General features: G+C 27.1%; 1 protein-coding gene across 2 annotated transcripts in view; it reads left to right on the plus strand.

The window, feature by feature from the left end:
- The first annotated feature begins 3,124 nt into the window (after positions 1–3,124).
- LOC117179710 (transmembrane 9 superfamily member 2) overlaps positions 3,125–14,555 on the plus strand; it is a 28,895-nt gene continuing 17,464 nt past the window's right edge. For both annotated transcript variants that reach the window (XM_033371747.1, XM_033371748.1), the window contains exons 1-7: positions 3,125–3,455; positions 7,984–8,051; positions 8,192–8,285; positions 8,373–8,508; positions 10,917–11,038; positions 11,115–11,238; positions 11,323–11,468. In XM_033371747.1, coding sequence (XP_033227638.1) covers positions 3,339–3,455; positions 7,984–8,051; positions 8,192–8,285; positions 8,373–8,508; positions 10,917–11,038; positions 11,115–11,238; positions 11,323–11,468 — 807 coding nt within the window. In that variant the 5' untranslated portion in view covers positions 3,125–3,338. The remainder of the gene's footprint in view (positions 3,456–7,983; positions 8,052–8,191; positions 8,286–8,372; positions 8,509–10,916; positions 11,039–11,114; positions 11,239–11,322; positions 11,469–14,555) is intronic.

Raw genomic sequence — 14,555 nt, forward strand, 5'->3', positions numbered from 1 at the left:
AATGACTTTTATTACTGCAATTAAATGTTTCATGATTTATTTTTATCAAATTAAATATTTTCCCGGTTCCATATAAATGGTTCACAATCCATACTGAACCCATCAATCAGACAACGAGCCAGCAGAAGGTGGATTTCAGCTTGTTACATGTCGTACGCAGTGTCCCCAATCTTGGGAACTTTTTAAACTACACTAGAGTTGCGCTGACAACCCTATTGGTTACTGTAAGCGCGCTGATTTTGAATTATATAAATATTTAGAATTATTATTTATGATAATAAATTATTTAAAAATTCTTTTAAAGTCATTTCTTAAATATAAATTAGAATTTTTGAGTAATAGATGAAAAATTATTCGATTTTTATGTAAAAAATAATATTAATAATAATATTAATGATTTGATTATCTTATACAATATTATTTATGTTTTATAATATTTATACAATAATTAATTAGTTATTGTAATTTAGGTCTTCTTCAATCTATTATAAAAAATGTATGATATAATATTTATCAGTGCAGAAATTACTGATTTATTTCTCTGAACTCAGAATTCATAACCTCTTTCATTAAAATCGAATTTTTTCTATCTGTCACTCCAAAATATTATTTCAAGATTAGGAAAATTCTATTTGGGCATTTCTCAATCATTATTTATTATAAATATTAAATCTGAATATTTAAATAATTCAAAATCAGTGCGCTATAAGTGACTAATCGGATTGTCGGTGCGATGCAAGCGCAGTTGAAAAAGTTACCATGGTTGGGGACAGTGGTCGTATGCAAATGGTATATCTTCTTCTCATTCTACCATGTTACGATACCACGCATTTATCGCACTCCTGATGTTCTCTGATTTTCAGTTAGGTGGAAAATCTAGAGTGAGATAAATGCATGGTATCGTGACATGGTAGAATGAGAGGAAGATACATTTTCCGTCTGCATACGACGAATAGAAACTACGCATGTAAAATACCTAGTAATTTACCGTAAAAAACTACTTAAATTGCCTAGGGTATCCCTGCGAAGCTTTAATAAACTTCAAGAACAAAGGGAGACACGCCCAATGATATTGGGTATTTTCAATTTAATCAACAGCTAACTTCATTTCGTAGATAGCTGAGGGGAAAAGCTAATTTTTGCTACATAAGTGTATTTGAAAAATAGTTTTTATTTTTTAATTACTATTTAATTAAATAATAAAATGATTATAATTATTATCAATTACAAAAATATTACAGAAATAAAGTTTTGTTCCATGCATTTGGTCCCTTGTTCTCCCTTCAGCAATCTACGAAGTAAAGTTATCTGTTGATTGAAGTAAAAATACCTAATTAGGTATTTTCACTTCAACAATCATCTAACTTCACTTTGTTAAAAGTTGAGGGGAAAAGTTGAGCGGGGGCATGGAACAAAACTTCATTTCTGTAATATTTTTGTGATTGATAATCATTATTATCATTTTATTTTTTCATTAAATAAAAATTAAAAAATAAAAACTATTTTTCAAATACACTTATATAGAAAATTTTACGAAGATATTAGCAGAATAGGGCAAAAATGAACTGAATCTGTTACGTTTCCAGCGCTGTTGTCGATTTGAAGACTTGTATATTTCGATCTGTTTTATCCCGGATTCGTTGCCGACGTTGAGTGATAAAAATCACTAACCGCGCGAACTGGTCGAGGTTCAAATAACAGACACAACACAATAATTTAGAGAACAAATCAATAGTTTTTATTTAACTTCAATTTAAATATTGAAGATCCTTTAATGAAGATTAAATGTCCTATTCCGTCGCCGAGAACAGTTTGTTTACACAAATAAGATTTCGTTCAGGTTTGACATTTTCAAAGTTTTATTTAATTAAAACAATTTTAATTAAATGGTTTCTATTCTCACTTCACTTAAAATTTAGTTCGACTAAGTCGACCACGGCGAACCGTACCGAATTACCGGAGTAAATAAAGTTTGTTGGACTTGAATTTCGATTAACAATTTCAGAGAAAAATATTCTAAGCCCAATTTTCATAATTCAGAGAGCGAGTGTCGCAGATTTTTTATTTGAAATACAAACGGAGAGACGCAAATATCTGGGCTTTTTCTATGTTCTTGCTTATATTTATAACCTCGGTTTTTACCCAAAAAGGGTGGGAGTTGTCCTCCTAGCCAATAGAATTGCTGACGTCACATAATTTAATGTTAAATTAACCAATCATGATGAGGTGCATTAAGCGCCGCCCTTATATTTCAAGCTAAAATAATGAGATTCTAATTCTCAGAAACGTATTTTTACGATTCTCGTCGATTGACGTTTTTCTGTCAAATCGCGTTATAGAACATAATTTACGGCGTCTGAGGGGCGTCTTGTCGCTTTAACCCTTTACATGGCTTGTCAAACCTATTTGCATTGATAGATCCATATATACATATGCATATATAGATCTACCTGAGTGTACATAACTATTTAAATGCTAACTTCTGATCCTTTACAACTAGCTATTAGAAGTTATTAATTCGAGGTACAGAGAGGAGTTGTTATGTAATTTCCTATTGTCAATCATAATTAATAATTATTCTTTCTGATAATAACGATCTATTTAAATTTCTAAATATACTGAATGTCTTGTATCATTTGAATTATGTCAAATGTTTACCGCTCTTAAAACTATTAACTGGTAAGTACTTAGTAATAGGGTACTAGCGCCCTGATATACTTGTTCGAAAACAGCGCATGCTGTTACAAAGTCCATGCATTTGGATCTTTGATTTGGTCCCTTGTTTTCCCTCAGCAATTTACGAAGTGAAGTTAGCTGTTGATTGAAGTGAAAAGACCTAATACGAGTAGTATACGTTCCCAGCCCTGGACTCCACCCTTGTGGTTTCACAAGATAACAAAAATATTACTTGATTTTACCAAAATTTTCTGGAAGTGTTAATTTATATTTCGAAATAGTATACTCTCCTCATTCCTCGCAAATTACGTCAGGTATTTTACTTATATGTACCCATCCCTGTGAATGCAATCTTTGAAAAATGTGAATCCACCCGAATTCGAGAAAACTTGAAATGCGGGAAATTTGAATAGCCATTGGTTTATCGGTCCAAAATATCCATGACTAAGTGCGACGTGTCAGCACCGCCAGTCGTCGTTGTCGTCCGTCAGTCGCCATCCAAAAATCCGAAATCGCTTAATGAGTGCGACGAACAAGAATATTTAATACAGTTATTTGAATAACGGGTAGGATGTCGAATATCGATCGCACTTTTATGTAGTTATTCTCAAATCTGGTGATAGTTGAATTAGTGTGCAGCAAAAAACAATTGAACGTGAACAATGTCGGTATGGTTGTTGTGTGTTTTGTGGGTAATTCCCAGCGCTCTGGGATTTTATTTGCCCGGATTGGCACCTGTCAACTACTGTAAAGCCGGCGAAACAACGAAAACATGCAAGGTACATTAATTATAGCTTTACAGTACTTTTATTTCGATCATAAATGCGTCAATCGGTGCGATGACATTCTTGTCATTTTTGTCTTTGTAGTCAAGGATTTATACGTTTTATAATTTTTATACCTATCATTTTTAAAGTTGTTTATCATGCAATTGACTAAATTTTGGATTTTCCTCCAAACTATCATATTTGCTTCAATTTTGAGAAGTTTATAAAATTTCTTGATGTAAATTTGACGTGTTTCATAACCTTATTTCGCTGGACCGAAAGATTTCTTTTTTTTACTTTATATCGATAACGAGTTCTTGGAACCCCGCTGTTTAAAATACGTTATAGAGGGGAGTAATACATTTTTTAGAATTTAAAATCACTCACAGGCATTTGAAAATATTAAACTATCGTAAGTCATATTTAATTTTAAAGATTTTTAGAGATTCCGCAAGCCTTATGAAGTCTTTGGGAACGATGCCGACTTTAAGAACATTTAGAAAGTTCATGCGACGGCACGTATTTTCCCTGTGAAAAAAGTTTTTGTAAATTTTATTCAGAGTCGTCAATATCTTTTAAATAATACAAATTGTTTCTTATTCATAAAGTAATAACTCCTACTGATAATTGTATGTTTAAATACATTTTCTAAACAATGGCAAACATGTTTAGCGAATGTTGCTACCAACAAGTTTTTTATTTATCTAGTTATAATTTATTTTTCGTTCATTATAGAATAAATAAAGAGATTTCAAGATGCTTTTTGTAAAATGTAGTAATTATTTTATAGATTGCAATGAATAGACTTTAATATTGTGAATAATTGTATAAGTTTATCATTTCTTCTCTGTTAATATATAATATTAAAGTATACCTTTTTTGGTGATATTCAACTTACGAATTATAAAAATTATTAGTTGAAAAGTTCGATGTTAATTCAGTTTCAGAATTAGAATAAGCCATGTACATACAACAGATTTTTCGAGGGGTTGACTACAAGGTTTTTGAGTGTACTCCCGATTTCAAAAGGTTGCAAAATGTTTCTAAAGATTTAAAAATATTTAAAAGAATTTTAAACATTTCACCAAGATTTCACGGATTTAAAAGATTAAAAAGGCCGTGCACACCAGATTTCGAATAATTTAAATCATTTAAAAATTTTGAAACGATTACATAGGTTTTAAAACATTTTAGAAGATTTCAAAAGATCACAAAGTTTTTAAGTAACTGAATAATTTCAACAAATACAAAAGATTGCACAAACAAACATTTAAGAAAGATTTCTAAAGATTTCATAAAGATATCAAGGATTTCGAAGACTTCAAAAGGCGTATACAATAGATTTAAAAGATTTCACATAAATTTCTCAAAGATTTCGTACATTTCATAAGGATTTGAAAAATGCGTGTCCATCAGAAATAAAAAAATTCACAAATATTTCAAAAATATCACGAAGGTTTAAAATTTTTTTAAAGATTTCAAAACATTTCAAAGTTTTTTAGAAGAGTTCAAAAGATATCACGAAGATTTCAAATGAATACAAAATATTCCAAAGAATTCATGAGGATTTCAAAAGATTACAAGAATTTCAAATATTTCAACAAGGGTTACATTATACCAGATTTTAAATGATTTCAGCATTTTTTAGAAGATTATAAATATTGAAGCGATTTCAGACGAATACAAATGATTTCACAAATATTTAAAAGAATTCATAAGAATTTCAAAAAGTTTCAAGCATTTCAAAGATTTTACAAAAAAATTTAAAGATTCCAAAAAATATCTCAACGATTTCACAGAAATATCAAGACTTTACAAAGATTTTTAATACTTCGAAAGATTTTAAAGACTTTAAGATTTTGAAATATATCTGAAGATTTCACAAATATGACCTATGTTCGCAAAAGATTAATTTGAATTTGACTTCTTGACCTGGAAAAGACCTTTGAATTTTGATCCTTACAATCGCTCGTCACCTTGTAAATGTAAATTTTCCTTGAAGTAATTACTAAAAGCTTTCTTGTTTAAATTAACATTAATATCTATCATTTGCTTCTAACTAGAAATTCAAAGAAAAGCTGAAAATTTCAGAAAAATCCGCAACTTTCTACCATTACTCAAAGAGAATATTGTCATAAAAAATCATAAATGGTTTCAGAAATTGTTTATGCTAAATTTAATTGATTATTATCTCGCCCTAACAAGTTACAAACTATAATCAATTATTTAAACAATTATGTTTGCTAACTTGCACTAATTGCATCGCTCGAAGTGACAAGTTGTAAAAAAATCTCAGAAAAAACCACAACTATCTAGCATTATTTTGAGAGAATATCATCATAAAAATAATAAATGGTTTAAATAATTGTTTATGTTAAATTTAATAGATTATTGTCTCGCTCCAACTGAAAAGTTGAAAGCAATTTTGAAAAATCGAAAAATGTGATTTTATAACTCTTATCTAAGAGAAGATTCCTATTAACAATAATAAAATGTATGAACAATTTATTTCAACGTATCAGTAGAAAATAATACTTTATGTATTAGAAATAATTTATACTAAAATGAGGTTAGCGACATGACCGGGAATTTCATTGGCCGGAAAATGACTGAGAATTTAATTTAAAAAACGGGGATTTACTTCTGATTACAGTAAAATTCAAGTTTTCATCCTTTTAATAATTTTTGTCAATTTAGAAGTGATTTCTTCTTTATCTAAAGTGGCGGAGCATTTTTTTAAATAGAATTATAATTAAGACTTCGAAAAAAAGAGTTTCAAAAATCCCTGTTTCAAGTCAGAATTCGTCACAATTTAAAAGTTCCCTCTTCCAAATTAAAATTAAAAATAAAGTACTTCAAGTAGTTTTTAGATTTTTTCTGAATTATAATAGAAAATTGTGTCACATTGTTTGTAGCGAATGTATATTTTTTTAGTTAAAAATTCAACTACTGTATTTAAAAATTAGACTCTTCTGTGAAAAATTAATTTTTTTGTTTCAAGATTCATCATTTTAATTGAAAATTCATCTCTTTTTGAAAATGTACGCACTTTGTTGAAAGTAATTTTTGTAACTAAAATTTTAACTTCCAGTAGAAAATGTAACTACTTTGCTAAAAATACATTTTTAGTATAACTATTGGGTTGAAAAATGATATTTTTTATTTAAAAATTAAATTTTTGTTTGACAATTTATCTACTTAGTGGAAAAATTCGACTTTATTTGTAGAAAATTAATCATTTTAATTAATAAGGCAACTTATTAGGCAAAGAATTTTTTGGCGAAAATGTAAAAATTTGCTTGAAAATTTATTTCTTTTTTGGTTGCAATTTTTTTAAACTGAAAATGTAACTATTATTCCTGTACACCATTCCATAATTTTAGTTAAAAATTCATCTATTTGGTTGAACATTCATTTTTCGACTACAAATTCACTTAGTCAATTTTCAGCCGAAAAAGTAATATTTTTTATGTGAAAATACGTTGTTTTTTTTGGTTTAACGTCGATTTTTAAAATTAAAAGTTAATTATTTCCGCTTTTGTTCATAATTTATCGTTTTTCGTCAAAAATAATTTTTTCTGATAGAAAAATTGAACTATATCAATTGAAGATTCATTGTTTCAGTTGAAAACTCTTTTTTTTTTTTTTTTTAAATTCAACTATTCCAGTTGAAGACTTATCATTTTATTTGAAAATTAATTTTTTAACCAAAAATTTAACTTGCATTTTCTGTTGAAAATTATATATTTTTTTTAGTTCAAAATTCAACTGTTTGGTTGAATATTTGTCGTCTGTAATTAAAAATTCAAGTAGTTCCTTAAAAAGGCATGGCTTTTATTGAAAAATTGTATGTTTTGGTAGAAAATTAACCTTTTTCATTGCAACTTAATCTTATTATTTAAAAATTCATCGTTTGGTTGGACATTTAAGTATTCTTGTTAAATATTCATCACTTCAGTTGAAAATATATCATTTAGTTGAAAATTCAACTATCCTAGTTGAAGATTCATTAATTTTATTCGGAAATTCATTTATTTTACAATTTTTTGCTCTATTGTGTTAAAAGAAATTTAGAATGAACATCATGAATTAAAATAAATTTTAGGGTTTTGCGGCAAATATTAATATTTTACTTTTTTTTGACCTGGAAAATAAAGTAACTTGGTCAGGAAAAATCGGGAAGTGACCGGGAATTTGAAATCGTCCGCCAAATCGCCACCCTGAACATGGTTTTGATTCCTATCCTATGCCTAATTTTGGAGAGAAATTTTATCTTAATTCACCTAAAATTGAAGATTCGGAATAAAATGTCAAAAAAACCTTTTTTTTTTGTTATTGGAAATACGCGTTAAACTTCGTGGGCTTGCGGAATATTTAAACATCACTTTTGTAACAACCAAAAACACACCTTTTTTTGTGAATTCGATTAAATTTGTGGGCAATACGTATGAAAATTCGAAAATGAAATTTCCAATGAACTTTTGGACCACTCTAATGCGTTTGCTCTGGTGTTGTAATAACTGCAAGATATTTTTTTCAGTCGGAGATAACTATGTATGTAAATAGACTCAACACGGAACAAAATGCACTTCCATACGAATATCACCAGTAAGAAAACAATTTTTTTTTAAATAATATAATTATTATGGATAGCTTTAAATTACAGTATTTATAGTATGTGCCATCAACAAACATTGTGCAAATAAACTCTAGTTGATATTTCACTCTTTATTAATAATGGTTTTTAGCTTCGACTTCTGTCCTACGGACGAAAGTTTATCACCGGTTGAAAATTTAGGACAAGTTGTATTTGGAGAACGTATTCGTCCTTCTCCATACAAGGTAACGTGTAAAGAGAAATTTTGTTCCGTTTATTGATTAATCAAGATAGAAGAAAATTCATTTAGGAGTGATTCGTAATTTTTTCAGATCGAATTTATGAAAAATCTCACCTGCGAAGAGGCTTGTACAAAAAGCTATGTTGGTGGAACTGAAGAGACGGAAAGAAAATTGCAGTTGCTCAAAAAAGGAATGGCGCTTAATTATCAACACCACTGGATTGTTGGTGAGATATATTTTTTTTAATTAAACAATCAGGGAAGACCAACCTACAATAATCATTCATTTGAAATACGAATGTATTTTCAATAATTAATTTAATTTAATCAATAGCTAAGACACTATAATTATTTAAATGAGCGCGGTAACTAATTACTTTTTTACTATTACATATTAATAATTTGTTACTATATTAAAATCATTGTTTAGAATTAAGTAATTAAAAAAACCTTTTAAAATCTGCATTTATTAGTTATTTTATGTACTGTACTTACGGAAATTATGTACACGCCTAATTTTTTAGCTTTTGCTAAATTGTCTCATTTTTATAATATTAACATGACACTTTTTTATATAACAAAAGTTTTAAAAAATCTGCGTCTAATAAGCCCAAGTTAAAAGAAAAAAGTCAATTTAATAAAATTATATTGCAAAAAAATTGAAATATAAAATAAGCCAAACATGTTTTAAAATTTTTTGTTTTTTTTGCAATATCATTTTATAAAATTAATTTATGAGCTAAAAAAAACATGCATGTACATAATTTCCGCCGGTAGTGTGCACGATATTTTCTGGGAATTATATTGCAAACAGTACAATGTTTTAAAATCGACTTGAGTTTGAATGTTGAATAGATTTTTTTAGTAAATTGCCCTAGAAATTTTTCAAAAATTAGTCTCTGAAAAATTCCTGGAAATTTAAAATTCGAATTTCTTAAAAACCATGAAGATTAATATTAAAAAAAAAACAGATTAGACTTGAGAACAAACAGTTCATAAGCATTGTTTTACATGTTTATTTAACTATAGAACTTTTTTTTGTCACTCATTTGTCAATGATTTAACAAAAGAAAAAAATCACCTATTTTAAGGAAATTTGTTACTGCGTTAACTTCAAAAAATATTATTTATTAGCAAATTATTTTAAAGCAGGTTGTTTTCCCTACCTGGAAAACTTGGGAAACCTGGAAATGTTAGCGAATTTTTTTCGAGAACATGATTCTTTTTTTAAATTGCAATATAAAATTAAATAAAAATGATTCTTTACTTGCAAAATAGCTTTATATTACTATATTCAACGATCTTGTTGAAAATTCGTTTTTTCCTTGCTTTGAAATTAATTTTGTAAGTGAAAATTGATATATTTCTTGGAAAAATCGTTCTTTTTAGCAGAAAATTATCTTCTTTGTTGAAAATGCATCTTTCTTCTTGAAAATTGAACAGTTTGTTTGCAATTTCTTCTTTCTTTTGACTGAAAAATCATTCTTAGTTGCAAATTAAAATCTTTTTTTGGTTAAAATATGAACAAATAAATTTGTCGCTTAGAATTCATCTTTTCTAGAATGAAAATTGAATTAGTTGGTTGAAAATTCAATTCTTGTGTTGAAAGTAAATCTTTTTGGTTGAAGATTCATCATTTTAATTTTAAATTCTTCTCTTTGATTGAAAATAGAGCTATTTTGTTCAAACTTCCCTTTTCTTTGGGTTAAAAATTATTTTTTTTTACTAAAAATTGAACTGCTCAAATTGAAACTTTAATTATTTTATTGAAAACTGATTGTCTTTTGGTTTGAAAATGGTAATTTTTTTAATTGAAAATGTAACTATTCCCGTTGAATTTGTTTGAAGAATGATCTTTTTTAGTTGAAAACTCGTCTTTTTTGGTAGAAATTAATCTTCTTTTTTGAAAATTCATACTATTGGTAAATTAATTTTCTTGTTTGAAAATTCATCTTCTTGGTTGAAATTTTAAGTATTCCAGTTGAAGGTCCATCATTTCAGTTTTAATTAAAGTCTTAAATGTTCCATTTTCGTTGAAAAGTGAAATTTTTTTATTTCAAAATTGAACTATGAAAATTGTGAGTTCATGTATTTTGTTGAAAAATCGCCTTCTTTGGTAGAAATTAAACTTTTGGGTTGAAACTTAAACTTTTTGGTTCAAAATTCATCTATCTTGTTGAAAATGTAATGTTTTTCTTTGAGAAGTTCGGAATTTAAAGCTGTTTTAATTGAATTTAAAATAGTACTCAATTTAATTAGACTTGAATACGAACTGAATTTTAATTATAAGAAGGTGAAATAAAATTTGTTTAACATTATTATGCAAATTCATGAGACTCTAAATATAATTTGTCAAAGCTTTCTAAATTAAACATATTAATTGAATTTCAATAAACTGAAGAAAAAGAAGCATTTTTAAAAAAATCGTGAAACTGTATACATATTCCGAGTCCATTGTTTTTAAAAATGTTAAATATTTGAATGCCTCCATAGTAAGTAAAAAGTATCTATACCTAAAAAAAATTGAGATGCCTGGAAAAAATCTGGAATTGTCAGGGAATTTCTCCCATCATTTGAGTAAACACTCTGAATTATTTTTAAGAATTTGATTAATTGGATGAACAAATTTTTTCAGATAATATGCCAGTGACTTGGTGTTATACATTGACAGACGAACGGAATTATTGTAGTATCGGATTCCCGATGGGATGTTACAGCGGTGAAACTCGATCGCAAGATTCGCCCTGCGATATCGATGTAAGTTCAATAAACAAATACTGTATCTAAATACATAATTCTTTTCCACGATTTAATCACATTTTTTCTGTTTTAGAATTCATACAACAAGCTAAAAACCTACTACTTGTTTAATCATGTTGATCTGGTGATAACTTACCATAGCGGTGCCATGGAAGAGTGGGGTTCAGGTTTCAAAGAAAACGGTGGACGAATAATATGTAGGGACATGTGAACTTCAGAGAAAATCTCGTAGACTTTGCAAATCAAATTAATTTATCGTAAAATTTAATAATTGATTTCAGCCGTCAAGGTACAGCCTCGCAGTATTAATCATCCGGGAACTGGTTTGGATTGCACAAAAAATGCACCTCCTTTGGAAATTTCGGCTGAAAATCTAGGACCGAAGCAAAAGCTTGATGTGAAATATTCCTACTCTGTACACTTTATAGTAAGTAGATATTAATACAGAGTTTCCGGTGACCTTGAAAACCTGGAAATCAACGTGAATTTTTGACGAGAAATTTTGAATTAAAAAATTTTTCTTTTTAATCTTGCTACTGAAAAATTTTTTATTTATCAAGATATAATTTATCTTTTACTGATGGCAGAATAAATAAAGGAACTTCCAAGCATTTTTTGTAGATTTTACCCATTATTTTATAAATTTCAATGAACAGACTTTAAGGTGTGGTCCTAGTGTAAATCAGCTAATTTTCGAAGATTTTTTTTAATACTTGCATTCATTTGATAATTTTGAAATTTTAAGTATAGCTAATTACACATTTTGAGAACATAAAAATATATGTATTTTTGCCATCCAATATGGCGGCGGTACAGGCGATTGCGCAAGAGCTCCTTTTCTGGCCCAAATTATCACATTTTTTCTTGAAATCGGAAACAAAAAAACGAATACTATTTTTTTAAGTATCTTTTTTTATACCAGTGAACCAAAAAAAAATTATGAATTTTAAAAAAAATTGATTCAACGAATAAAAATGATTTCACAAACAAAGATTTGATAAATATTTCACAAACATTTCCCAAAGATTTTCAAACTTTCAAAAGATTTTAAAGATTTCAAAAAGGGTATGCCAAACCAGATTTCAAAGATTTCAAAAGATTGTATACAAATTAAAAATATTTTAATGATTTCAAATGAAAAAAAAATAATTCAGAGAGATTTTAAAAATGTTTGAAAGATTTCATTAAAATTTCATAATGATTTTAAAAGAAAAGAGAATTCTGATGATTTCAATAAGAGTACAATAAACCAGAAGCTTTTACGACCATTTCAAAGATTTTATAAAATTGTCAAGATTAAAAAATGGCACAAAGATTTCAGATTTCAAGGATTATAATTTTTTTTTTTAATTTAAAAAGATTTTATAGAAATTTCAAGATTTCAAACAGGTTTTAAGTACTTTAAGGTATTTCAACGAATTCACAAGAATTTCAAAGATTTGAAAGACGACTCAAGTTCGCAAAAAATTAAGAATTTATATGCTTATGGTTCTGCCTTCTTTAAAAATGTTTAACCAGTACAAAAATGAAATTGCACATTTTTTACATCTATAACAAATAGTTATTTCATTATTTGATTTAAAAAATAGACCTGGAAAAACTTGACTTCGAAAACCTGGAAACGACCTTGAATTTCGTTCCTAAGAATCGCTGGACACCCTTTATGATTATTTCTAAATTTTTTTTTAGTATTCTTTCGGAATATTTTAGTATTTTTCCAAGAGATTCCGATAAATTTTTAATAGATTTTAATCATTCTAAATAATTTCAAAGGATTCGAATGATTTTATTAATTTTTAATATATTTCAATCATTGGAAGGCATTCCAAACGATTAAAAATACTTTAAAGAATTTTAAAAACTCCAAATGCATTTTAAAAAGATTTAAAAAGTTTCACGGGATTTCAAAATATTTCAAGGGATTTTAATTATTTTAAGATTTAAGTGTTTAATACATTTTCAATGCTTTCAAGATATGTTAGATTTCATAAAATTTCACATCTTATAATATTTTACTATATTTCGAAGCATTTATTTATAAGAATTGAGGAATTTCGTAGGATTTCAAAGATATTCAAATATTTTAAAGTATTACCAAAAACTTTAAAGAATTTCAATAATTTCAAGGGATTTCAATGAATTAAAATGTTTCGGTATTTTAAAAAGTTTTAAGAGCTATAACAAATTTGAAGGCATTCACAAAGATTTTAAAGAATGTTTAAGATTAGGGGATTTAATCTAAGATTTTCACTTTAAAAGAATCCAAGGAATTTGCAATTTATTTCAATAATTTTATGGGATTTCATAAAAATTTTAAGATTTGAGGGTATTCTTTAAAATTCAAAGGAATTTTTAAGAGATTTAATTAATTTAAAGGTCTTTTCAAAAATTTAAAGAACTTTAAAGATTCTGCGATACTTTAAAAGATTCCAAGGAATTTGCAATTTCCTTCAATAATTTTATGGGATTTCATAAAATTGTTAAGATTTGAGGGTATTCTTTAAAATTCGAAGGAACTTTTAAGAGTTTTAATAAATTTGATTTTTAAGTTTTTAAAATGATTTTAATGAATTTAAAAGGTTAGGAATATTTTCAAAAATTCCAAGGAATTTAACATTAATTTCGATAATTTAAAGGGATTTCAAAGTATTGTAAATATTTTAGACTTTAAGAGTTTTAAAAGATTTGAGATATAAATATATTTTGAATTAGTATCAGTTGAATTATATTTTGAAGAAAAAAACATCCATTGAATTTTCAAGATCTTTAATAAATTTAATTGGATTTCAAAAGATTTTAAACGTTTTGAAATATTTTTAAATAATTCAAAGAGTTGTCAATAAATTTCAGTGGTTAAATGGTATTTCAAAGGATTCGAAATATTTCAGGATATTTAAAAAGATTCCAAGGCATTTTCAAGAGCTTTAAAAAGTTTGAAGGGCTTTCAAAAGATTCCAAAGGATTTAAAATATTGAAATGGTTTTAAGGGATTTGTCAAAAATTTTATGCGTTTTTGAATAATTCCTTAGAATTTCGGAAGATATAAAACAATTTTACAGGACCTTGGTTTCAAGATGTTTTAGAAGATTATCGATTATTTAAATGGATTTTAAAAGCTCTCAAGGTTCCGGGATTTCAGGAAATATTAAATTTCATAGAATTTCACGGGATTTTATAATATTTTAATGGGTTTAAAAGGATTTATTTACAAGGAGTGAGGAATTTTGTAGAGTTTCAAATTATTGAAGATATTTCAAGATATTTTTTGCAATTAATTTGAATTAATTTGGAAATTACCCTAAATTCTTATATCAATTTATCATGTATTATTTTTAATTCTTTCTAATTATCTGTCATTTTTTGAATTCTTTGTAATTCTCTGACATTTTTGAATTCGTTTTTAATGCACTCAATTCTAATTAGTTTAGCGGATTTTTTTGAATGTTTATTAGTTTTTGTTTAATTGAAGTCTTTTAAACTAAACTTGAATGCTTAGACATTTAATCAAATCCGT

The sequence above is a fragment of the Belonocnema kinseyi genome, chromosome 9, assembly GCF_010883055.1.
Source record: "Belonocnema kinseyi isolate 2016_QV_RU_SX_M_011 chromosome 9, B_treatae_v1, whole genome shotgun sequence".
In the NCBI taxonomy this organism is placed as follows: Eukaryota; Metazoa; Arthropoda; class Insecta; order Hymenoptera; family Cynipidae; genus Belonocnema; species Belonocnema kinseyi.